The sequence below is a fragment of the Nycticebus coucang genome, chromosome 5, assembly GCF_027406575.1.
Source record: "Nycticebus coucang isolate mNycCou1 chromosome 5, mNycCou1.pri, whole genome shotgun sequence".
In the NCBI taxonomy this organism is placed as follows: Eukaryota; Metazoa; Chordata; class Mammalia; order Primates; family Lorisidae; genus Nycticebus; species Nycticebus coucang.
In genome coordinates, this window is record NC_069784.1 from 140,875,048 (window position 1) to 140,901,227 (window position 26,180).

A 26,180-nucleotide genomic window follows, 5' to 3' on the forward strand; every position below is an offset into this window, starting at 1 on the left:
TCACGCATTTCCTATTATGATCTAACCATTGACCTTGAATAGAACTGCTGTGGTTTATACTAGTGGATTTTTCTCATATTTTCATAGAAATTTGTGGAAATTTTGTTTTCATAACTCAGCAAACACATTAATATTTTTCTTTTGATCTAAGACAATCAGAACTGTGTTTCTTTTTAACAAAATCTCTGGCAGTAAATAAAAAAGCCAGAAAAAAAAAATAGAAAAAGGAAACAATAGAATACTCAAATGCCAGGAGACCTTGGAACTATTTTGAGATTTCTGGAAACAAAATTATAACATGTCCGACAAAAACAACTTCCTTGGAGATTTGCAAGACCAAGAGCTCTAGAAGGAGCCAACCGTGTGGAGGGAGCATAGGCCATCACGGGGCAGCCAGGGTGTGGCCACAGTGTCCGTGTGTGGGGCACACAGCAGACCCACGTGCAGGGGGTCACGGTCACGAGGGGGGTCAGACCCACACTCCACCTGTGAATAAAGGAGGTGTGACTGGCATCACTGGTACCACGAGGTCTCAGAGGGGACCCCAGAGTGAAGCAGGCGCAGCTCACCCTGGTGGTGCTGCCTGGGGCCTTTGCCGAGGCTGGGTTTGCTGTGACCAGGACTTTCTCAGATAAGCCTGCTCCCCCGAGATTGTCGCTTCCCGGGGGCTGTGTGCTGAGACCCTGCCTGTGTGTGGCAGCCTCCTGGGACATTCTCTGCATCTCTTGCTGTGCAGTGGGACTGCTCTGTGCTTCTGGCTGGTGGCACTGCAGGCATCTGGGGGTTGCTCATCTGGGGTGTTCCTGGTAAGCCACCTCCAATGTGCCCAGGCATCACCAGTTTGGAGTGGCCGTGGCAGACACATTGTCCCCAGGAAGAGCAGCAGTGAGGCCCTCCATCCCCCACAGGGTGAGCTCAGCCTGGTGGGGCTGGGCAGGGCTGGTCTGGTCAAACACACATTCCACACATCTATGCTCTGCATGGCTGTGGGGAGATGCCCACTCAGGCCCCAGAATTTCAGAGCCACAATGTGAGGAGGACCAGACTGGGAATCCCGCTCCAGTGTCACCTGCCAGGTCATAGGAGCCTGGTGCTATTGGCTCTGAAGTAAGGACTTGGACCAGAGGAACATGAGGAATCCTTTCTGTCTGGAGGCTTCACGCCGTCACCACTCAGCTTCACCTGAGGCCCTTAACTCACAAACAGGCGCCTAGTGTGGACATGGTTGGGTCACTCTCAGTCTGGGGTTGACCTTCCTCACAGTCTTCAGTGAGACAGGAGTGTTCTTGGGAGCAAAGTGTGGGGCATTTGAAAGAGAGAGGGAGTGTGTGGGTGAATGAGATGTGAGTATGCGTGTGGGACAGAGTGTGTATGTGTGTGATTTTGAGTGTGCATGTGTGAGTGTGAACATGAGTGTGTGTGATTATGAGTGTGTGAACATGAGTGTGTGATTGTGTGAACATGAGTGTGTGATTGTGAGTGTGTGTGAACATGAGTGTGTGATTGTGAGTGTGCATATATGAGTGAGTGTAAACACGAGTGTGTGTGATTGTGAGTGTGCATATGTGAGTGTGTGAACATGAGTGTGTATGATTGTGAGTGTGCATATGTGAGTGAGTGTGAACATGAGTGTGTGATTGTGAGTGTGCATATGTGAGTGTGTGAACATGAGTGCGCATATGTGAGTGTGAATGTGAGTGTGCATATGCGAGTATGTGAACATGAGTGTGTGATTGTGAGTGTTCATGTGTGAACACGAGTGTGTGTGTGTGATTGTGAGTGTGCATATGTGAGTGAGCGTATGAACATGAGTATGTGTGATTGTGAGTGTGCATATGAGTGTGCATATATGAGTGTGTGTTTGTGAGTGTGTATATGTGAGTGATTATGTGCATGTGTTTGTGAGGATGTGCCTATGTGCGTGTGTGTGTGTGTGTGTGAGAGAGAGAGAGAGAGAGAGAGAGACAGAGAGAGAGAGAGAAAGAGAGATTCTGTCCAGCCCCCCACCTCAGTGTCCAGGTCAGATTCCCCACCTCCCCACAGATGTGGTGTCTGAGGCAACCCCAGTCCTATATGTGCTTGTCTCTTGTAGAAACTCTACCCGTATGGTGTTTATCTTAACTCTTTTATTGTGTTCTAATAGGTCTGATGTTTAGAAATGCCCTTCTTTACAGACTGAAGTAGACATAACAAGTGGTGGTGCCCTCCTGTCACGCTCAAGCCTTGATCAGAAACAACAGGATGTTCCGGGAATGTCACTGAACACTAAGACCCTCCTCTGTCTGCATTGGTGGCACCTGTGGTCACAGAGCAGGGAGATGACAGCCCAGCCTCACGGGCTTCCCCACTCTGGGAAGTGATAAACTTCTCAACGATGGACGGGGTGGCTACTTGCCTAATGATCTATTGTGATGCATTGGCAATCACAGTTACCATCGCAGAGACGTCTATGCTCAGTTGTTTCTATGTGAATACTGTAATATGTTCTAGCAATGGTTTGAAGTTTGCCTTAATTTTTCCTTTAGAATTTGGGAACCTCCACCATATACATAGGGGTAGCCTAGTATAATTTTGTTGTTGCATTTATTCATTTGCCATGAGAATCTTTAATTAAAATGAAGATGTCAGTCCCTCTCTCCCCAGATCTGAGCTGAGTCAGGAGGTTTTGCTAGATGAGCTCGTTTGCTGCTTTAGCTATGGCAGTGGGAGAGGCAGCTTGCTGGGAAGTGCCAGCTCCTGTCTCAGCACGTCCATCCATCAGGGTGGGGCAGGATGTGCTGTCCATGTGGTGGGATGCTGCAGCCCAGCATCCTTGATTCTTCCCTGAGTCTGGCCTTTAGGGGTCTATAAAAAATTACAGCTTTTAAACCACCATGTCTGCCTTCATCTGCTGCCAGTAGAGATGAGTGGTACACTGCTCTGAAGGCTCCTATCTCCCCACTGCAAAGGGAGAGTGTGCCTGTGCGGTCTGAGAGCCACCTGTGCTTTTGGTCCAGTGGGCATCTGTGGTCTGGGAGCCACCTGCGCTCTTGATCCAGTGGGCATCTGTGGTCTGGGAGCCCTGAGCTCTTGGTCCAGTGGGCATCCGTGGTCTGGGAGCCACCTGCACTCTTGATCCAGTGGGCATCCGTGGTCTGGGAGCCACCTGCGCTCTTGGTCCAGTGGGCATCCGTGGTCTGGAAGCCACCTGCGCTCTTGGTCCAGTGGGCATCCGTGGTCTGGGAGCCACCTGTGCTCTCAGTCCAGTGGGCATCCATGGTCTGGGAGCCACCTGCGCTCTCGGTCCAGTGGGCATCTGTGGTCTGGGAGCCACCTGCGCTCTCGGTCCAGTGGGCATCCGTGGTCTGGGAGCCACCTGCGCTCTCGGTACAGTGGGCATCCGTGGTCTGGGAGCCACCTGCGCTCTCGGTACAGTGGGCATCCGTGGTCTGGGAGCCAACTGCGCTCTTGGTCCAGTGGGCATCCGTGGTCTGGAAGCCACCTGTGCTCTTGGTCCAGTGAGCATCCGTGGTCTGGGAGCCACCTGTGCTCTCAGTCTGTAGTCTTCTTAAACCAATGGTGCCCACAGCAGCCCTGCACTGGTCATGAGGAGACATTAGTGGAAACCAACCTTGACCTCATAGTGTGGACACCCATGACCATTTCCAGTGGCCATGCCAAGTCTAGGTGCAGTACACCTGCTGACCAGGAGAGCGTCTAGGACAGCTTCTCATTCTTTGTATGTGAGTGGGACACAATAATAGCACACATGTCCCAAGAGTCTCTGCCTATTGCAGTAGGAAGCTTGGTGAAGGAAGGTTCCACACGTGATCTCTGGCATAAACGGAAAAAGCTGGGAAAGCTCGGAGAAGCCTGGACTCGTTTTTGTCTGGCTTGGTGTGTTTGTATCACCCTGTTCTGGTGGAGACACGAGTCCCTGACAGTGGAGCTCCCCAGGCTTAGGTCAGGATCACCTACTGATATCACCGCTCCCTGACCTGGATTTGAAGAAGCTCCTGTAAAGCTCCCTTTTAACTGTTCCTTTTCATTGTTGCTTTCCAAAATTCTTCTATGTAAAATGTTCAGTAAAGTTCTCTTCTGATTACTGCTTAATCTTATTTTGAAAGAGCAAAAGTAGGAAGTTATTTCTTTCCTGTTTAAAAGAAGACCATTATCAGAAATAATCATTTAAAACTTAATTTATTCTGCTTTGTCACGAGCACTGCATTTTGATAATTTCCATGACTAACTTAGCCTGATACACAAACAAACTTGTGAGCCCACTGAAACTATTTTACTTTGTAATTAAGAGGGGAAAAAAACCCAACAACCTGCTAGGAATGAATTGCTTATAAAAATCTTAACCAAAACTACATAAAAAGTTTTTATTAAAAGCCTTTGTTCCTGAGGCCTTGGCGAGCACCACGGTGAAATCTATAGGGTTAAGGCCCCGACTCTTTCAGGGAAGAGCAAAAACATATAACCAAATTTGCATCAGATAGTTTTTCTCTGGTTTAGTGAAAAGTGATTAAATTCTTTGATTAGAGGATTAAATTAAAATAATATTTAATTAAAATATTAATATTATAGTTTTCAGTTAAGATAGGTTTTCCCATGAGGTCAATATTGACCAAGTAAAGAAGTACTATAATCCAAAATATGCCATACCACTTCATGCCCACTAAGATGCCATGACAATTAAAAGAAAAGACAAAATAAATATTGGTGAGAGAATTGGAATACATTTCCACAGTCACTGGAACATCAAATGGTTCAGTCCTTGTACGAAACATCTGGTGCCGCCTTCTAAGGTAAATACAGAATTGCCGGATGGCCCATGAATTCTACCCTAGGCATACACGCAAAAGACATGAAAACAGATGTTCAAACAAAAATTTGCATGTGAAATGTGGATAACAGCATTATTTGTAATGGCCAAAAGAAGGGAAACCCCAGTGTCGGTCAGCGGAGTAATGGTGGGCAGTGGGGCGCCATTCAGCCACAGGGAGGCTGTGCCTCAGGGGAACGGGGAAACAGCACGGCTAGAGGAGGAAGTCAGCACAGAAGGGCACAGATCACAGGGTTCCAGTTATAGTAAATGCTCAGAATGGGCAAATCCATAGAGACAGAGGCAGATTAAAAGTCTGGGGCTTGGGGTGAGAGGGAAAGGCGAAGTGACTGCTTAATGGGCAAAGGGTCTCCTTTTGGGGTGAGGAAGATGTTCTGGACTAGGTAGAGGTAAAGGTTGTACTGTATTCTGAACATACTAAGCTGGACACTTAAAAATGGTTAAAATGGTGAATGTTGTTATATGCAGTAGCACCATAATAAAAAATTATATTGCTTTTGTTTGGGGGATTTAATATCCAAACAATTGGCAAGAAAGTATCCAGACGAGATTTTCAACAAGGTCACTGAACAATTAGGGATCTGCTTAATTTTTAACTTAACTACAAAAATAATATACAGTAAAAATGTAGTTAGGTTAGAAATGTATCACCTGTAAATTAAGTTTCAAGGGGAGAACAATGGAGCTTTCTATTCCATTCTTTCAAAAGTGATTAAAAAATTAGAAAGTTGGAAATAATATAATTTTGAGGGTGTGTATAATATGATGATTTTTATGAAGAGGGACGTTTAATCTAGACTACGGTGTGTACACAGTAAGCTCACAGTCGTTTACAGTGATGGTGGGAATAGAAGGGAGATGTTACCGTGTTTGAGTGGAAAGCCCCTGTGGTTTGTGCCTCTCAGTGGAATTGATCTGGCAGCTGCTCTTTGGACCTTTCAGAAGTAAAGATCTTGAGGTAACACAGAGTATCTTGAATAAGGAATAAGAAATGGGCCAACAAGCTGTAACAGGAGGCTCCCTGGCCAGCGTTTTAGTTCAGCCAGGCAACTGCTGACTTCCCTGTGGCTTCCGTGCACAGGCACATCGCCTCCGGCCTCTGTCTCCGTTGTTTCCTGTGACGAGCTGGTCTGCCATATGCTGGACATAAGCTTGGGATCAATGTGCTCCCGAACTCAACAGCTACAGATTTGAGAACTGTCTGATCAGCAGAAAATATGAAGTCTTGGAAAGAAGTCCGGGCCAGACCAAGCCTCAGGTTGTTTGGAAAACTCATGCTCTTCCGGTGTGATCCATGATGGCTCAAATATTAGAAATCATTTGAACTCTGCCCCGAGACCTTGCAATCTAGAGCCTGTATTTCTTTTCCGTTTGGATGGTCAAAACCACAAGTTATACTAAAAAAAAACCCAAAAGACAGAAGTCCAGCAAAGTGAGCCTTTCTTCTCAGCTAAAACACAGGTGGTACTAAAACCACACATGGCCAAGACAGCCGGGCCAAAATGCACCCCTGGGCTGGGGGCCCCAGGCAGGACGACAGGCCCCTGACTCCTCCTGCTGCCCAGAGGTTCTGCAAAAGCCCAAGACAGGTGGGGTAGCGGCTTTGAAGGACCCGTGGTGGCAGAGCCTGTGCTCAGCACACTGCACCTGTCAGAGCCACCACAAAGAGCCAGCGACCTTGAGCTGGTGCCCAGAACAGCATTTTGTCACAGCCAGCGGTTTTTAACCACAAGGGAGTCAAAAAGTCACCATCTGAAGACAGGAGGGAAAACCCTAGAAGATGTGCCTCTTGGAGTCAGAAAGGCCTTTACGCTCTCTCAAGACCTGGGGACTGGAGATCATCAGGAAAGAGATTCCTTTCCAGTTTTAAATTCAAATGAACTTTGTGACTTGACACCCAAGGAGTCAGGCCTGTGCTGTCGGTGGTGTCCTGGGGCCTGCAGCCTCCAGCACACAGAGTGACCTCCTTCTCAAGTTGGGGTGCCTGTTCCTCAGAACACCCTCTGTCCTCCCACGTCAGACAGTCGGGCCCTGTGGGCTGCGTCTGAAAACAGCGTCAGCGACCACTGGGCCTCGGGGTCCTCAGATGCCTCAGTCCTGTCCCGTGGGTGCTGAAAGGAGGAAAGATGCTCCCCCATGGCACCCACGGGTCTTGTGTTGTTGGTTTGAATGTCTCTGTCTCCTGGGCAGTTTTTCCCAGAGAGCAGATGGGCTTGTCTATGTTTACACGCTCCCACCTTCACCCCGTACCCCAACCTGGGGACACCTCTGGGTAGGGTTTAGACCCTCCCACCTTCACCCTGTATCCCGACCTGGTGACACCTCCTGAGTAGGGTTTAGACCCTCCCACCTTCACCACTGTACCCCGACCTGGGGCCACCTCCTGAGTAGGGTTTAGACCCTCCCACCTTCACCCTGTACCCCAACCTGGTGACACCTCCTGAGTAGGGTTTTAGACCCTCCCGCCTTCACCATCATAGCCTGTCCCCAGGACACCTCTGAGCAGTGTTTAGACCCTCCCACCTTCACCCCATATTTTGCCCCTGGGGACACCTTCTGAGTAGTGTTTAGACCCTCCCACCTTCACCACTGTACCCCAACCCGGGGACACCTCCTGATTAGCAGCAACAGTGTGGTGCTTCCTGAAGATTTTTAATGCTACAGTGATGTTCACATGATCCATCAGCCTTTGGGGGGCAGAGGAGTGTTTCAGGATGTCGGATCCCTTTTGTCTCCCCGATTGCCTGACATTCCATGTGAAATTGGCTGAGGTAGGAGCTGCTACCCACTCTGAGGTCCCAGGACACTCAGATGCAGAGGAAGGCGATGAGCAAGTTCCCGGCAGAGGTGGCCTTGGTGAGGACAGCGGCCCTGGGCTGGACAAGGCTGGGCATGGAAGGTCCCCATGAGGGAACCTTCCATTAGGTCTGATTTTAACAGTGGCTTCTAGACCCAGCCCCTGCTCTGTCTGGACTTGGTTCTGGATTACCGATGGGTGTCGGTGGACTAGGGAGGGCCTGCCCTCACTGGCCACACAGCCATCATTTTTTCACCTCCAGGAAGCAGGGTCCACCTGTCCCCATGGGCGGCAGACCCTCAGTGCCTGTACACACTCAGTGTGGGGAATGGCCCTGCTGTTGTACCCCTCCCCCCGGACAGACACAGCTCTACCCCTCCTCCTGGGGCTCTGCTCAGCAACATGCTGGGAGCCGCCCTGGGGTCTGGACTCCAATCTGGTGTCTCCTGTACCCACCAGTAGTTGCATAACGGCTGCCCCCTCCTTCTTTCCTGCAGACATGTCTAGGTGTGTGGCCGAGAGGAAGTATACCCAGGAGCAAGCTCGGAAGGAGTTCCAGCAAGTATTTATCCCAGAATGCAACGAAGATGGCACCTACAGCCAGGTCACCCTGGGGAGCTCTGCACCTGGGCCGGGGACAGTGCGGGGGGCACAGCCAGGTCACCCTGGGGAGTTCTGCGCCTGGGCCGGCGGCAGTGCGGGGGGCACAGCCAGGTCACCCTGGGGAGCTCTGCGCCTGGGCCGGTGGCAGTGCGGGGGGCACAGCCAGGTCACCCTGGGGAGCTCTGCGCCTGGGCCGGCGGCAGTGCGGGGGGCACAGCCAGGTCACCCTGGGGAGCTCTGCATCTGGGCTAGGGGCAGTGCAGGGGCACAGCCAGGTCACCCTGGGGAGCTCTGCACCTGGGCCAGCGGCAGTGTAGGGGGCACAGCCAGGTTACCCTGGGGACCTCTGCATGTGGGCCACGGGGCAGTGCGGGGAGCAGGAGGCCAGGGGTAGGAGGGAGCAGCATTATTCTCCATTTTAGGGTTAATTCATAATGAGCCTAAGTTGCTAAACAGACCTGAATTCGTGTACTTGGTTCTGGTGTTCCCTCAGTGTCGCTGCCGTCCACACCTTTGTTACTGTGTGAGTCTACCTGTGGAGCAGCTTCTGTAAAGAGGCTAATTAGACCTTGCCAACCTGGCTCACTGCTTGGAATTTAATTGTGGTTTAATTTTAATTACGTGAGAGCACACACTGGAAGTTGTGTAGCATCTGTGCCAGGAGCGATTTGACCTGATGGGTTCACGGACAGGCCCTGAGCCACGCCAGGTTTATGCCCAAATTGGTGGTGGAAGGTGCCATCCAGAGGGTTTTTTTTTTTTAATTTCAGATTAACACTAAGGGTACAAATGATCAGGTTATTTTGTTTGAATTTGCAAGGTAGAGTCCAAGTAGCTATGTACCCAGAAGAAAAAAAGTCATTTTACTGGTTCTTACTTTGAGTGTTTTCAAAGCTATTATTCCTTATTAAGAAAAAGTCTCTAAAATATAATGCCAACTAACACTATGGCAGAAATGCAAAAGAGAGCCTGCTATTTACCATGTCGATGACCAATCAGATACTAATGTAAGTTCTATGTTTTTACAATAATTGTTTGACCTTTGAGAGGCAAGGAGAGAAAGAAAGAGAGAAAAACACAGAGGTTGATGCTAAAGGAGGCACCTGGTTCTGGCCTCTAGTGGTCTGGGGTGGGTTGCACCCTGCCTGTGGCTGGACACTAGCCCCCTGCCCCAGCCCTGCCAGGGTCCTACAGGCCCCTGAGCAAGTCTCCTGACCTCTCTGGGCCTGGGTTTCTTCATTCATAGGCACAGTCCAGGTGCCCTGCACACACAGTGTGGGCGCTGTAGTCACTCCTCCCCTCCAATCCTGGTCTGAAGCAGTACACTGCCGTAAGAAGTGGGCAGAGGCCTAGAGAGCATGGGGTGCACTGAGATCTCTCTGAGATGATCCGTGGGGAGCAGAAATGGCCTCGCACCGCCAGGTGCTAGGTACCAGCCCCAGGAGACCTCACCTGTCTGTTCCTCCCCGCAGGTCCAGTGTCACAGCTACACAGGCTACTGCTGGTGTGTCACACCCAACGGAAGGCCTATCAGCGGCACGGCCGTGGCCCACAAGACGCCCAGGTGTCCGGGTAGGTCCGATTGACTCTGGAGAGGAACGTTCTGTGGGAAACAATCTGCTGCGTCTTCTGAGCATCTCGCCTACGTTGCAGTCCAGAAGGAGATTCCGTTTAGGTGGATGGTCAGCAATGGTGGCGGGGTGGGTAGGTCACTGGATGAAGCCTCTGAGGTCGTAGAACCTTGTTTGTAAGGGGAGAAAAGCAGAGACCCGTGTTTGCACGGGGGCAAGCGCAGCTCACCAAAGCTGACACCTGGGACTGGATCTTGAGAGGTTGGTGGTTCAGAATCTTAATTGTAAGAATCACCACAAAACGGTAGTCACTAGAGGAAGTGACCAAAAGTTTTCTTTGGCCACGAAAGTGAAAATTTCAGGTTTTATATGTATGTTTATATGTATGGGTAATTCTTCATGGGCCAATATGCAAATGGTTTGAGTTATTTCACAACTCAGAAGAAGGCTTAATGTGCTGAAAGTAACAAAATTATCAGGGTCAGGGTCCATGAACTGTTACCTTTTCCCTTAATATTTTATTAAAAATACTGCAGATGATTCAGATCATTTCCATTTAATCCGTAGCCCCAGTCTGACTAATTTGGGGGGAAAGTTAACAGACCGTTTATGCAGGTACTTCATGACATATCCATCCAAATTCCCCAGTTACATGGTTAAGAGGCAAAACCTCTTTATATAACAACAATAAAGCATAAAACATTGTTCCCTGGTAAAATATTGAAACAGGTCAGACTCTCGACTGCCGGCAGCTTCTGTGAGAATGAGAACATTTATAATTCACAGTCACTCAAAATCACACGTTTCTATTCACTGGTCTTTACTGAAAGACCTAAGGGTATGCAGAACATGGAACTCACAATACATATTTATTTCTAAAAACCGTTCTGTCATTCAGGGCCTAAAAAGTGCTGAAAACCTATTTTTAGTAAGTTGACATTTGCATCTAGTAGTTCTTTTACAAATTCATGGGCAAAATGAAAAAGAAAAACAGAGTGACCGTGTGACGCTGAGCTCCACTCAGGTGCTGTCCCGTCCCCATGGCAGCGTGCAGGGCTGGGCCTTATTCTATGGAGGAGAGAGCAGAGTGGACGTCTCCGCGATTTAGTGATGCCATCTGAAAAATTAAGTAGGGTCTGAAGGGCTTTCTTAGAAAACCCTGTGCAGAAGATTCTGTGCCTCTCTACAGAGTGCTTTGTTTCTGGAGTCGAATCTGTGTACTGTGCCCTCCTATTATTTTTTTTTCAGCCAGGTATCAGGAACATTCTCTATATAGGAATGTTCTACCTTTTTTTTTAAACTACTCATGTGGATTTTTTGGTGAAAGAAGTAGATAAGGGAAGAAAGAATATTCTTTTACGTTGAAGTCTGTCATTTGTTAGGTGGAAAATGCTATTGAGCAGGAAGCTGCGCGTTTCAGATCAGAGGCTGCGGACCAGAGGGGCGTCCCCCCAGCAACCTGCCTCGGGCTGGCCGAGGTGCCACTTAGAGATGTGGTTCTGAGGCTGTGCCCTCACTGCCAGCCTGGCAGGTGGCATCTCACACCTGGTCCTCCTGGTTGGTATGACCAGTGTGTTCCAAATCTCCTACAGTGTGATGGAAAAGCTCTCTTAATCCCCCAGCTGCACTCCATGCTTTTATTCTGTGCATGTGGGTGTGGAAACACAGGTGTCGTGTTGGGAACAGTTTCAGAAACTTTATGGATCTGTGGTGAAGCGCTGAGGAATTCTGAAATTTAAGGGAGAGTTATGGGAGGATTAAGTGCGCCCTCCATTCCAGGAGGGACTTACAAGCTTTTCATTGTGCAATTTAGCTTCTTCCCAGATATTGGCAGGACCCTCACAAATAATGCAGAGGAGCAGAAGCTGGTGCATCGCTTTGTCTGAGATTGTGATTAATCATGTGTGCTGTGGGGAGCTCATCCTCTGGGCACGTTGCAGCTCATACATGGCCACCCTCTGCCAATGACAGGGTGATGTTTGCCAAGTTCAGTAAATTTGAGTCGACTTCAGCATTCAATGAATTATCTTTTGCCAATCAAATTTACACCACGCTTACCATAAGTGCACTCCATAAAGTTATAGAAATATGAAAATGAGATTAAATGAGCTCTAGTAATTTAAATGCTTAGAATGTGCATCTGTGTGTGTTTGTTAGAACACAAGCAAACACGCCAGGTGGGCCACGTGGGGAGGGAAATAGGATTTGTGCCCTGGGAGACTCCAGTGGACTTGGTCAGGGGGCTGGCCCCAATCCTGTCACCTCTCAGCTGTCCAAGAAAGACCTTTAAAAGGGGATGGGTACCTTTATTTCACAATTAGGTATTTTGAATCCATCAATGTAAAGTGGGTAAATTCCTATCAGAGATGATGAGACAATTTTGCAGAAAGATGGTCAAAGTCTTCAACAGGCGGCTTTTATAGAGGAAAGAGAAAGGACCAGTAAGGATGGGAGAAAGTGCTTGGTATCCTCAGGACCAGGGACATGACAATTAACCAGGGAGATTCTCTAACACCTGCCCACCTAGCGGAGAGGAAGCAGCCTGTCTCTGTGCCTCCCAGAGGGGACAGAGGACAGGCTGTCCCTACTATGCAGCATGCACTGGAAATGCCCCTCGCAAAATCAGCTCTGCCCCTTGTAGATAGGTAACTGGGGCCCAGCTATTCCTGTCCAGGAGTGAGCCCAGGAGAAGGGCGTTGACTAGTGTAGCAAGAGAGACTTGGGAGTGTCCCCAGAGGTGAGACCTGTGGCAGCCAGACACTGGAAACCAGCCTGGGTCCGTCAGCTTCTGGCTGGAGAGCAACGGCAGGTGCTGGGTTTGTGCTGCAGGGTGATGATGGACACTGCAGAGGGAATACGCCCCAGTGGTGTGGCCCTCAGGAGTGAAAGGAGTCGCTCACAGAGGCACCCTTAACCACGAGTCCATCCACGCTCTCAGCCCTGGGCGGGACACCACACAGACAGCCACGGGGTGCTTCTGGGAGGGGCATTTTGTGGTTGGAAAGAGGCGCTGGGCTGGGACACCTTCCCTTACCCTGGGCGCTGTCCTCGCGGTCACTGGTTGGTGTGGGTCACTGTGAGCACATCCATGTCTGGTGTACTTTTCTGAAGGGTGTAAATATCAATATTTCAAAAATTAAAAATGTTAAAACATGTAAACACCATTGCAAGGGGGAGCACCCCGGGTTGGATTCTCTCCATAGATTAACATTGACCTGATACCTTCCCTGAGGATTTTTAGGGGGGGAACCAAGTGAGACACTCAGGGCAGGTGGGAGGAGGTAGGAGAGGAGAGGACCCTGCCCCGGGATCAGGGAGGGCTGAGACCCCACAACTAAGGAGTGTTGGGGTGCTCAGGAGGGGTGGAGAGGACAGCTCCTACCAGGGTCCTGAGCACCTGCTGTGACCATGTAGAAGTAAGGAGCACAGCGCTGGCCCCCAGGGCCCTGCGTTCGGCACCTGACAGCAGCCTCACTTGGGTGCCCGCCTACTGCTCCCAGGTGGGAAAAGTTCCTCAGCCTCAGGGTTGTAAGCAGTAGATCTAATACTTTGTTTCCATAACCCGCACCCCCTCCAGATACAGCCCATCCGCTGTTCCTTCCAGGAGTCACAGAGCCAGGCTGCTTTATAATATCTAAATTTGTTGGGCCTTCAATTCCTTATTTATAAGAAAAACATGAGTTTAAATATGGTCTTCCAATTATAACTCCCATCTTTGAGGCACTGTGACTAGCTGACATCTCTGCCCAGTCCCGAATGAAGGTCCAGTGTGTGGGCAGTCCAAGGAACTGGCCTCCAGCAATTGTCCTTCAGGGACAAGAAGGTGGGAGTTGCCCCTCCCAGGCCACATTGAATTTTCTCAGTGAATTGAAAGGACGTTCATGTCCATAGCTCTAACCACGTCACCACAAATCTTTGATGGTCAACCTGGCGCCGACAGCCGTGGCTCAGATCGCACAGCTGCTGAGTGAAGGCCTTGCCTTTCTTTCCAGCCAACAAAACCTGTGACTTCGGAGTGGAGACTGGGGCATGATCAACAGGAATTTTGAATAGCACCAAAAGTTTGGGGGTGTCAAATCCAGCCCCTTCAACCCTACTGACACCTGCTTTCTAATGATTTTGAATTATTTAACAATGGTGGGATTCCTAAGAAAGTCGTCTTCTGTCTCAGTAAACGATTCTGCTGACACCCTGGTATCTAGAACACCTGCAGGCCTCTCCCGCCCACTCTCACTCACTGCTGATTAACTAAGCCGGCATCAGCGGCTCTCTGAGTATGTCCCTGGTGAGGAGCAGGTGGTCTGGACTGGATGCAGAGGGCGGAGAGGGTGCCGCTTGCTTTGCTCAGAGGTGTCTGGCACCGCCTTGCAGGAGAGATGGTTCCTGAGAAATAAGAATAATGGAAGCATCCTATTGGACCTGTGGCAGGAAGGGGCAGAACAGGCTGGTCCCCACCATTTATTCCCCAGATGCCCTTAGTCAGGCACAGGAGAGGGTGAGCCCAGAGATGAAGGGCTTTTTGGAGAGCCCCTCTGGGGGTGAGCTGTGAGGTCAGTGACAAACTGTGTTTCAGCTGAGCACCACAAACCTTCCTTCTGCATTATCTGTCTCGCCCTGCTGGGAGCAGGGGTTTCTGGCACTTTGCTTGCAGAGCACTGTTGATTTAGACCTGCCAGAGTTGCAGATGGTTTACACTTCTGGAGTCACCTCGTGCCCAGAGTTCAGGGCAGGTGTGGTGCACAGCAGGGTCTGCACTGAGTGTTTGCTTTACGTCTTTCATGCTGGAGGTGGAGGTCCGGGCTTCACACCTCCCTGGAGATATAGGTGATCTGTGTGCCTTCTGCAGGGATATCCTTTTTGTTTGTTTGTTTCTCCAAAGATTTGAAGACTAACATTGCTGCGGGCAGGAGCAGAGCTGAATAAAAGCAAAGGCCTTTTTTCTTTTTTTGTAGAGACAGAGTCTCACTGTACCGCCCTCGGGTAGAGTGCCGTGGCGTCACACAGCTCACAGCAACTTCTAACTCTTGGGCTTACGCGATTCTCTTGCCTCAGCCTCCCGAGCAGCTGGGACTACAGGTGCCCGCCACAACACCTGGCTATTTTTTGGTTGCAGTTTGGCCGGGGCTGGGCCTGAACCCGCCACCCTCGGCATATGGGGCTGGCGCCCTACTCACTGAGCCACAGGCACCGCCCAAAGGCCTTTTTTCTAACGGAGGATTTTTGTAGCTGGCCTATTCTCTACAGTTTGGAAGTATCTTCAAGTTTTTAATCTCATCTCTCCTCTGCAGCTGTGTGCCCTGGCCAAGAAGCGTCTTCCTGGCACAGGTGCAAAGTGGTTGAAGGTACAGTCAGCTGAACCTGCACGCAGGAGTCTTCAATATTTCAGCATCCAAAGTCTTCCTACGTAGCCCAGCTGGAGCTGCGTGTTTGGAAGAAGCTACAGATTTCGAGTTACGGATGAGAAACAGAAGCAGCTGGGGTGCGGCGGCAGGTGCCCGCCTTTCAATACCAAGGGCCAGGCCCTGTGCACACAGTCCCAGGGGATGTCCCTGTAGAGCGGACACTGTCCGGCTGGACCCCGCCTAGCTGTACAAATGTGTCAGCAACTTTTCTCACAGTGTGGGAGAGGGACTCTTCTATCTGACCCTGTTTGCTTCCTAAAAAATTTTGTAACATCAGAATGTACAATTTGGTTCTGAAGTCTTTGTATTACCTGTGGCAGGAGTGAGCAGGTCCTGGTCTGTCCAGGAGTTTACTCTGATGGTCCAAATGTGAGTCTCTGCTTGTGGGTATCATGGTCACTTATCCCAGGGATTTCTAAACCTGGGTTTGGGGGAGGCCCTAATGGAAGTGACAGAGGACTTTGAATCACGTTTAATACCGTTAGCTACGTGATGTATATTAACTAAACTGTGATTTCTGAATTTGGCCTCCATCTGAAATGATGGTATTTGGGGTTTGTAGGAGTACCCTAAATGGTTTCTTAGAAATTTTGATTTGTAAGGAGAAGCTAATTGTATTTTTCATTTTTTCACATGAATTTCCTTGGTACTATGTTAAGGACCCTACATAGCTGAGGATCTTGAAAGAAACATATAGATTAAATTTCCCAAATATTGAAATTAACAAGACAGCTGTGGTTAGTTACTAACGTCTTTGAAGTATTCCTTTATAAAAATTATTAAAATGCAGACTTCAAGTTGCTTTGCTTGAATTGATTGGAAAGGGTAAGTGTCAGTAGGAACTTGATTTTATCTGTTTGTTTCTCCTCAAAATGGCTTTCTCTTTAGGCTGAACCGTTCTCTTATTGAAAAGATGGCATCTATTAAAATATTTCAAACATACTGACAAGGAAATGCAAAGAAAAACTTTAACAGGCTACAGAAAATGCCCTGAAAAGTGAGCCTCTTTCCACATGGAAGTGAGAACCGTGAGAATCGATAACCTTGGAAATCAGATTCCAATGTCAACCTTGGGGAAAATATAATCCGAATTTTGTCTATTGAAAAAACTTGTGGCATTTTAGAGAAAAATATGAATTATTTTTACCCAATAACACATTTTTATAACACGTTTTTAATATTGACAAAACTTTATGTCCATGATGAGACAAATAGTAATTGGATACAGCTGAGGCAGGATTTATAAAATTTCCCAGAAAAGTTCCAGATTGTGGAAATTTCTTAAGGTGTTTAATTGATATGGAATTTTTTTAAAAATTAAGTAAAATGTTAAAGCCCACCACAGGGTGTCGTTATTACCTACACAGGACACTTGGCCGGCTCTTGGGAATGAGAGGACCCTGCTTTGCCCCGCACAGACCCGAGGTGCACGGCCCTTGCTGGGTGGGGTCACCAGTGCTCACTGGGCCCAGCGGCCCATTGGGGCCTGGACTCTGTCTGCTCCACTTTCTTTTGAAATTCTGACCTAGCTTTGAAATAGTCAGCTCTCTGATTGACTATACATATATATATATTTTTTTTAGGCAGAGTCTCTCTTTTTCATCCTAGGTAGAATGCTATGACATTATAGCTCGCAACAACCTCAAACTCCTGGTCTCCAGAGATCCTCCTGCCTCTGGTATGACAGGTGCCTACCACAATGCCCGAATAGAGATGGGGTCTTGATCTTGTTCAGATTGCTCTTGAACTCCTGAGCTCAAGAGATCCACCTGCCTCTGCCTCCCAGAGTGCTGGGATTACAGGAGGGAGCTACTTCACCCAGCTAGATGGACAATATTTTGCTGTTACTATTTTACTATTCAAGAAAAATATTTATTAATTGTACTACTTTTCAGGAAAAAACTATTTCCCAGAGCCTAATACTTGCATTTTTATTATAATCTGTGCCTTTATTGTACTTTACTTTTAATTTAGTGGCTGTTTTTTTTTTTTAATGGAAAGTACTTTATTTCATCTTTGAATGGGTTGGAAAATAAAAGAGGTGCTGCCCGATTAATACTTTGGATGTATTTCACATCTAAGTAAAATTCTTCTTAAACAGATATAAAAATATTTTTAAAATATCTGTGCCATAAATTCCATATACATATATATATATTTTTTTTTTTTTGCAGTTTTTTTTGACTGGGGCTGGGTTTGAACCCACCACCTCTAATATATGGGGAAGGCACCCTGCTCCTTTGAGGCATGGGCACCCCTTTAGTGGCTATTTTGTAACAAAGCCCGCATTAGCTTAACAGAATACCCTATAACCCTTCTTTTACCATCCTCAGCCCACGCAAGACTTTTCTCTTGTATTTTCTAATATTCAATAAAGTTTTCTTAGATCAAGAGGTGTTTTTGATTGGAGTAAATGGCTCCAATTAATATAGCTCCATTTAAAGATTGGGAGCGTCGTTTCAGAGTTATTTTATGCACATAAAAACAAATATTTTAGTTTTCATTCTTATTATTTTTTAGACAGATACTACACCTTTTTAATAACACTTTTTTTTTTTGAGACAGAGTCTCATTATGTCACTCTCGGTAAAGTGCTGTGGCGTCACAGCTCACAGCAACCTCCAACTCTTGGGCTTAAGCGATTCTCTTGCCTCAGCCTCCCAAGTAGCTGGGACTCCAGGCGCCTGCTACAACCCCCGGCTGTTTTTCTGTTGTAGTTGTCGTTATTGTTTAGCTGACCCAGGCCGGTTTGAACCCACCAGCCTTGGTGTATGCAGCCGGCACCCTACCCACTGAGCTATGGGTACTGCCAACAGCATGTTTTTTTCCTCTGTGAGTAACTATGATAGTTACACACTGGAAAGGTGTGAAACTATTAAAATGTGTGAGGCTTCTTTGGGAGCCAGAGCTGCACTCACTTGCTTTCCCTCCACTGAAATACGTGAGACTTAACATGGAAACGTGTGTAAAGCACAAGCTTTAGAATTGACGCTCACGGGAAGTTAGTCCAGAAATAGTCCCTTGACTTCTGTAAAGAATACTTTATGATTTATGTATTTTCTTGTTTTACAATTTTAGAGAAATAAATGCTCAGATCTGGCATAATCAGAGTCTCAACTTAGAAATTAAGAAATTCAGAACATTGCTTTGGTCTGACATACCTCTAACCAGGAACCCCACTATTCAAAGCCAGGATCATTAGACCCACAATGAGTAAAAACCAGGGCTGCACTTACCACACAGGTTCACTGAGTGAAAATCAACTGGCTTGTGTGGTCTCCCTACCCGCGGAATTCAGAAGCTGCCAGGGAGACATGCAGGGTGGAGGTGATGGCAGGATAGGGCCAGGGCAGGCCGGCTGCTGGAGGTGACAGTGACCACCCAGTCGTGGAAGGAGGAGGACTTTAGAAAGCACAGCCCAGCCCTGCCTGGACTCTGTTCCTTGAATCTCACTGTGCATCAGTCTGGATTGCTGGCCCCACCCCAGGGTCTGAGCTAGCAGGTCTGGGACAAAGCCTGAGGCTGTAGCAGGTGTCCAGGTGGCACTGATGCGCCCTCCTGGGACCCGTTGGGAGAGCCCTGTCCCAACACACAGCATGATCCCGGGAATGGTCACGGGCCAGTACCAGCACCAGTGCCTGCCAGCACCTCTCCCAGCCCTGTCTCAGGGCAAGGTCACCTGCTCTGTCTGGAATGTCCTATGTGAGCACAGTGTGGCCATGCCAGCCCCTTGCTCCTGAGACAGGCACAGAGGGTGTGTCTGAGCCCCCAGAATCTGACAGAAGCCAGGTGGGTGAGGAGTCGGGGTGACCCTGAGTGCCTCTCCACACTGGCTGGGGCAGAGCTCACCCAGCACAGGGCAGGGGGCGGCCGTGGCCTCTGGTCTGGAGGATCCTTTGACCTGGGTATTCAGGAACGTGGGTGATGGATCATTCTCCTTCCATGTAACCCTTCTCCACTGAGCCCTCTGGTTGGTCCCGCCTGGTGTGTGGAGAGGGGCCATGGGGCCTGGCCGTGCTCCCCCAGCCCCACAGGGGGCTCAGGGCAGTGCCTGAGACCCAGGTGGGAGCAGGACAGTGGTGCGCAGGCTGCATCCACATCTGAAGTGGGGCATAAAACGTGATTGCTGTAAGGGCCCTGTCCCCCTGCGGGTCCTGGCCCACCCAGCGCCCCTTTTCCTATGACTCCTTTTCCCCCACACTGCCCCAGACACAGTTGTCTGATGTTGTAAATCCGCCTGGATGTGGAATTCTAAGAAGGGAGTGATCATGGGTGGGCTTACCTACACTCCCTGGGAATCCCTCCAGTCAAGCAGGCTGCCCATCCGCTGCAGCCCCCCACATGGACCCCTCCATTCTCCTGTGAAGTGAGTTCTCTGACCACCAACTCTCAGCAAAACACTGTTCCCTCCACTGGGCTGTTTTCTCAATGAGTAGTGATTGCCAAGTGTAGTTGTATAAACCAGGTGCTTAGAACTACAGGACTCAATAGCTCATTATTCCTTGTGATACCGGGGCATTTTCCTCACATTGCATTTTGTGATTTTCTCCACCAGAAATATATACCCCAAATGCTAAAATAGATACCCCTTTAGAAGCAGCGTATAAATGGGATGAAATCTCACAAGCGGAAGAAAATCAAATGTGTCCAGAAATCTGGGGAATGTTATTTATCAGAGTCCTTATATCTGGGGACGGTTGCTGAAGGTGCCACCGGTTGTGGTTTGCAGAGTGGTTGCCACCTACAGCATTGTGTTTGTCACCCCTGAAGTCCAGGCCTCCATCCTCCCCCTGTGTCCTGGAACCAGGCCTGCTCCAGATACTTTGAAGTTCAGCAAATCCTATCTCCCAAAAGTGCGTGGCAGAGAAGAGCTGTCCTTTGTAGTTGGATTCTGCCCACACTGACTCGGATGGTGGTGTCAGCTGTCTTCCGATGCTGGAGGCCAAGGCAGTAGGTTTGGGAGAGGTCTTTTTGTTTTGAGCTAGTTGGTTGGAAGAGGAAAGGAGCATATTGCCAAGCTCTCCTTCAAATTCTGTGTTGCAAACTATTTGAATCACAGAGCAGGTTATCAAGAAATACTTGGTTGTTTCAAAATCATTTCTTATCTATGAAAAACAAAACAAATATTCTGTTGGAAAAGAAAGAACTATAGCTTTGCATTTATAATATAAATCTTTTTGGTATCATATAAATGTTAAAAATTCTGGCACAAATTATTATAGTTAGTATAATTCCTATACTCCTGTAGTTTCTCAATTTTCATATCTATAAATCAGAATCAAGATGAAACCAGGGTTTTTAATTGTCTTTAGCTGTATAACAGTTTATTATTTTAAAAAACATTTCGTTTTTCACCTAATTTGCCTCAGTACCCAGCCTGGTGAGGTGTGTTAAGGTGACCTTTTCGGTGAAGGAACAGTCATACGTGGGGAAAGGCCTCCTGGACGCATTCACCACTTAGCACCAGAAGTGGAATCTAATTCTGTTTCTTAGTCTGGGATCCCAGACATTAGGTGACCATGTCCCCACAGGGTACTCAAGAGCTTACAGAATTTAACTAGAAAGTGCCAAAACCCTGTTCCTTCTTCAAAATGAAGCAAAATATTTGTATCGTTTAATTTGTGATAACCATTTGTTACTCCAAACTAATTTCATTTCTTATTTCCATCTCTTAGGTTCCCTAAATGAAAAGTTACCCCAACGGGAAGGCACAGGAAAAACAGGTAGCTATCTTAAAATGAACTGTGGTGATAGATAACATCTAACCCAGCCTTGGCTTAAAATAATTTCTCAAGGGCGGCGCCTATGGCTCAAGGAGTAGGGCACCGGTCCCATATGCCGGAGGTGGTGGGTTCAAACCCAGCCCTGGCCAAAAAAAAAAAAAAAAAAAACACACACACACACAAATAAATAAAAAAATAATTTCTCAAGGTTAAAACTTAAACACATGCTGGTGTGAACACTGAGGGCCCAAATAGCTTGTCAGTTCTTTATTCCTTCAATGAACATTCCTTCAACCCATTGCCAGTTTCCCTGGGTCCAAGTCAGGGTTCTCAGACGTGGCTTGGGTAGGGACGACGTGTAGATCTTGCCTGGCACCAGCTGGAGCATCTGAGCTGGGTCCCTGGAGCTGGCAGGCTCTGCACCCTGCTCCACACAGAATCCTCCGCCCACCAACTCCTCAGAAGCAGGAATGCTTTTCCCATGTCCTGCAGTCACTGCCTCTGAGGCTGGCACAAACTGGACCAGCTGAGATAATTTGCCGTCTTCCCGTTACACCTCCAGGCTGCTGTCTCAGTGGCACTCGGTCGCCTGAACCTGCCAGGACGCCCGGCCCTGGGCTTCTGCTCCTGTCTTGCCAACTAGCTTTTCATCTCAGGGACACATTTATGCTTTCCTCTCATGTCAACCTTTAAAGTCTGAGGTTATTTTCAAAACAAAATGAAATTCTGTTTTAGTACTAAGATCTTAGATGCTTTTCTTATTTCTGATGTAGGGTCTAGTACCCAGTAATAAGAGAAGTAATGTGAAGACAGTTTCATGTACAGGGACTGGCAGGCGTGTCCCCACCCTGGGGCTCATGTATAAAGTGCGTGTTATTGAGACGCAGTGCAACAGGGATGGAGTGAAGCCAGCCCATGTGGAGGGCGCTCGCTCACCGGGGATTCAGAGGTGGGAGCAGCTTCACGAGAAAGGAAGGATTTCCCGGGTGTGACGTGGGGCAGAGCAAGCCTCATGGCTGGGGAAACATCTCACTTTCCAGAGCAGGTCCCGGTTACACCTGCCCTCATCTTCCAACTGCAGAATGAGCTCATTACAGTTCATATCATTCCCACTGTGAGAAACCCCTGGGGAACTGGTACCTGGGCACAAAGGTGAATTTAAGCGGAGAACAAGTCTCATTCACTGAAGCCCTTGGTTTAGAAACACACACACACAGCAGGAATGTTTGAAATTAAGCAACAAAGCTCATCACAGATGAATCAAGACTCTCAGCAAACTCTAACAGTGGGAACACAGAGAGAAAGCCCGTGGCTCTCTAAGAGTTTCACTTTATCTCCTTAAGACTGAGTCTGGTGGCTGCAGTGGGGTTGCTGTGTTGGGATTAGCTATTCTGGGGATGAGGATATGGAGTGTGGCCTCTGGCTGACCTGCTAAAGGAGGGAGGAAGGACAGAGGTGACCTCTGATGCGGCCGTCACTCAAGGCTGTCCTCTGGGCCACGCCCTCCCGCACGGCCAGGGTTAGTGAGCTGAGTTTCCTGAATGGCACAGCCTCGTGATTTAGGAATAGGATGGTGACTTCAAGACCTGTTTAGGTCTCAGCAAAAATGCACACGAGAAATAATGTATTTGATTGTCGTCATTCCAAAAAACTTTCAAACATGATCTTTTAAGACTTTTTCTTGTTTCCTTAAGACCTGTGATATGTTAAATATGTTTTAAATGTTTCACATTTCATTGCATCTTCTTAGAAGAAGGTTGCAAAATATTTAAAAATACTTAAGAGCAAAACATTTCTAGTTTATGGCTATTTCCACGTTAGAGTTGATCATTTCAAACAAGTGATGTTACGTCTTTGTCAGCATTTTGACAGTTAACAAACTTTTTTCAAGAGATTGAGCAGTGCTGATGATTTTTTTTTTAAATCCATTTTTGGTTTTCCCCTAAAAAAAATCCTGACGAGAAAGTTCATTTTTATTCTTTGGACAGCTGTGGAGGTTGAGATTTGTAGCTGCCTCACCAGCCCTGCTTCTGTCTCCTCTTTCCTTATGTTTCTATCCCAAGCGATAGCCAGGAGTCATGTAATCGAGCTTGGGTAAAAACATTAGGGTGGTTCTTGGGAGCCCACCAGTGCCTTGTCACTGCCTCCTGGTGGGCCCAAAATCTGGGGAAGGACCCTTGTTAGGTCTCCAAGCTCCTCACAAAGTGTGCTTTGAGGTTAATTAACACAAGACTATTTGTGGGAAAGGCGTGTAGCATCTGAGGTGGCTGTGGAGGTCCTCAGAGTCCACTCCATGCGTCCCTCCATTCTCTGGCCCCTATAGCCCCCTAGATGGCCTTGGGGTCTTATGGGCACCCTTCTATGGAGATCTGCAGGTGTGTGTCCCTGTACCCTAATCCATGCCCTCCCACCTGGGCAAACCAGGAGGGTGTGGTGTGAGGCCTCCAGCCTCTGCCCAGCCCGGCTGACCTATCTCATGACCTCTGGTGACCAGAGCTCACGGCCTCTCTGACTTGGCTTCCCTTCCCTAATTATTTTTGTGCCTTGTCTGCCCTATGCCCCATCACTGGCTCCCCCAGTTTAGAGCCTCACTGAACATTTCCCTCCTGGAACTCAGTTTTGGCCTAAGTGGCAGCTCCTCAAAGCACCAGGGTGTTGTCTCATTCAAGCCTGGGCCTCTGCGCCTGTGCTGGGGGCTGGGAGGTGTTGGTAACTCTGGGGAGGGGCTGCATGCAAATCCTTGCATCCATCCGGTATGCACACTTACGTCACTTACTCTCATAATTGTAGTCTCCTTGCAAATCTTTTCCGTTCTGAATTCAGATGATGCCGCGGCTCCAGCGTTGGAGACACACCCTCAAGGGGATGAGGAAGGTGAGCTGCAGGGTTGGGAGGCGGTGCAGGGAGGTCAGGCAGCAGGGAAGGGGCGGCATGCACAGTGCAGGGAGGTTAGGCAGAGGGGAGGGGGCGGCATGCACAGTGCCCTGTAGCAGGCAGACATGGGGGAGAGCTGTCTTACACGGGGAGAGGAGCACATGGATGGAGTGGAAGGGAAGGGTGGGCGAGGGCAGAGCCAGGGACACAGTGATGACCGTGTCTCCTACCCTGAGAATTTCTGAACCCCACACACAAGGGCAGATGCCTGGCTGACGGGCATGTTAATTTTGCATGTTAATTTGCAGAAGTAATTCCGCCATGTCCATGTGTGTCAAAGCACCACCTTGTACACCTTAAATACAGACAGCGCAGCAAAGTAACAAACAAAAATCCGTTGTGTTGGGCTGCTTCCAACTAATGAGGCACCCACTATTTTTCCTGATGACTTTGGGTCTGGGGGCTTTTAAATATTCCCATAGTGTTTTTCATTAGCTGAGCACTGATAGTTTTACTTTTTGAACAAACATTTTGGAGTTAACATTTTATAATTGTGATAATATAAATTATAAACTGTGCAATTGAACTCAAAAAGCTGTGGTCTCACCTATGCCATTTTCCCTGTTCATGCTTCACGCCTTGCTAAGCGGTCGTAACAAGGGTAGATGTCCGATTTTTACCTTTGAGAAGCTGTCTTAGGTATTTGCTAAGGTATAACAGATTCTCAGGTTAAAGGGCAACAGGATTTGAAGGTAAAGTATAAAACATTCACATTATAAATAAATCAAAGATTTGGAATATAGAGTTGTGTGGAGCCTCTAAAGTAACAACAGTCACAGTAGCTGGTGGCTGACAGCTTGCTGGCACTAAGAGAGTCCCTTGTGCTCTGCTGTTCGCTCATCCAGCCTTCCAGCCAGGTACCAGGCCACCGGGACGTCACAGAGATCATTTGCCTATGGCCATGTGGGTGGAAATGGCAGATGGAAATTCAAACCCCCAGTCTGTGTTCTCAGAGGCGTAACAGTGACCCAGTAGAAATAGAATTGCAATTTTGCTTATTAATCTTACTACAAAAGATGTGTTCCTGGAAAGTTTTAGGCAAAAGTTATACATATTACATCTAGCAGCAATATGTATCTTTTAACTGAGCAAAAACCATGTGTGTTATGCAAGTAACCGTCTTTACCACACAAGGATATGTTTTTGTACATGGAGATTCTGTCCTAAAACCCACTTATTTTAAAGTAAAACCTGTCTGGATCCAAATGGCTTTTTAATTATACATTTGGATAAAGAAAAATATGCTAAAATAATATTTTAAATACTAGATTATTATTTTCTTCGTCTCACACATATAATAATTTTAACAGTTTCTTTAAAAAAATCACAAAGTGCATTTATTTTATCAAAGTTTTTTGCTGAAATGTTTAATTGCAGAACTTTGTGCTTTTATAATGAGATCAAAACAGTCACCATCTCCCTGTGGTTCCCTAGATATCGCGTCACGATATCCCACCCTCTGGACTGAGCAGGTTAAAAGTCGACAGAACAAAACCAACAAGAATTCAGGTAAGATGGGTGACCTGTATTATAGACCACATTCTTACAATAAAGTAAACTGGAGAAAAAAAAAATGCCTCTAGGAAAATTAAGAGGAAGCACAGTTATTGGTCATTAAACAGACATGGGTAATTGTAAAGGTCTTCATGGTCGTCACCTTCACACTGAGTAATGCAAGGTAGGGGAGAGGAAGATGGAGGAGGAGGGGAGGGGAGAGGAGGGGAGGACAGGGGAGGGGGATGGGAGGGGAGGAGAGGGGAAGATGAGGGGGAAGGGGAAGGGAAGAGGAGGGGAGGGGGAGGGGAGAGGAGGGCAGGGGAGGGGAGGGGAGGGGAGGGGAAGGGGTCTTGCTGTTTGGGGCAGAGGTGAAAGGAAACTTGTGTATAACTGGACCCATGCAGTCCAGACCTTTGCTGTTGAAGAGTCAGCTATATGTCTTTTTCCTTGGCTACTGAATCATGAAAATAATTCTTCCAGCTCAACCACCAAAGTATATTTCAAATTTAGTCGTCTTAATTAAATTTTTAAAATTCTTCAAAAAATGTCTCTGTATATGTCAAACAAACTATAGTTTTAGGTATAAAATCCAAATGTTCATTACTATTTCCTTTAGACTTAATTTCAGAGATGTCAAAACATTTGGTTATTTTAAAGTCCATCCAATTTTGTGGGTTATGTTTGCTATAAACCAGTGCCTTGTAGAACTTCTGCCATTTGAAACTGACTATTCTGATATTTTGTGGACAAGTAGCAGGTGCTCCGTCCTTAGTGGTTTTGACTATTTTCACGAAAACCGGCGCTCTGTCTTTCTCAGGTAAGCTC

At 47.7% G+C, this 26,180-nt stretch overlaps 1 protein-coding gene across 2 annotated transcripts in view; it reads left to right on the top strand.

Moving 5' to 3' along the window:
* SMOC2 (SPARC related modular calcium binding 2) overlaps positions 1-26,180 on the top strand; it is a 174,522-nt gene that overhangs the window by 64,984 nt on the left and 83,358 nt on the right. Inside the window, exons 3-7 of one of the 2 annotated variants that reach the window (XM_053592572.1) lie at positions 8,123-8,229; positions 9,701-9,800; positions 20,877-20,924; positions 23,715-23,798; positions 25,293-25,367. In XM_053592572.1, the coding sequence (XP_053448547.1) occupies positions 8,123-8,229; positions 9,701-9,800; positions 20,877-20,924; positions 23,715-23,798; positions 25,293-25,367 (414 nt within the window). The remainder of the gene's footprint in view (positions 1-8,122; positions 8,230-9,700; positions 9,801-20,876; positions 20,925-23,714; positions 23,799-25,292; positions 25,368-26,180) is intronic. The other variant, XM_053592573.1, reaches the window with a different exon arrangement.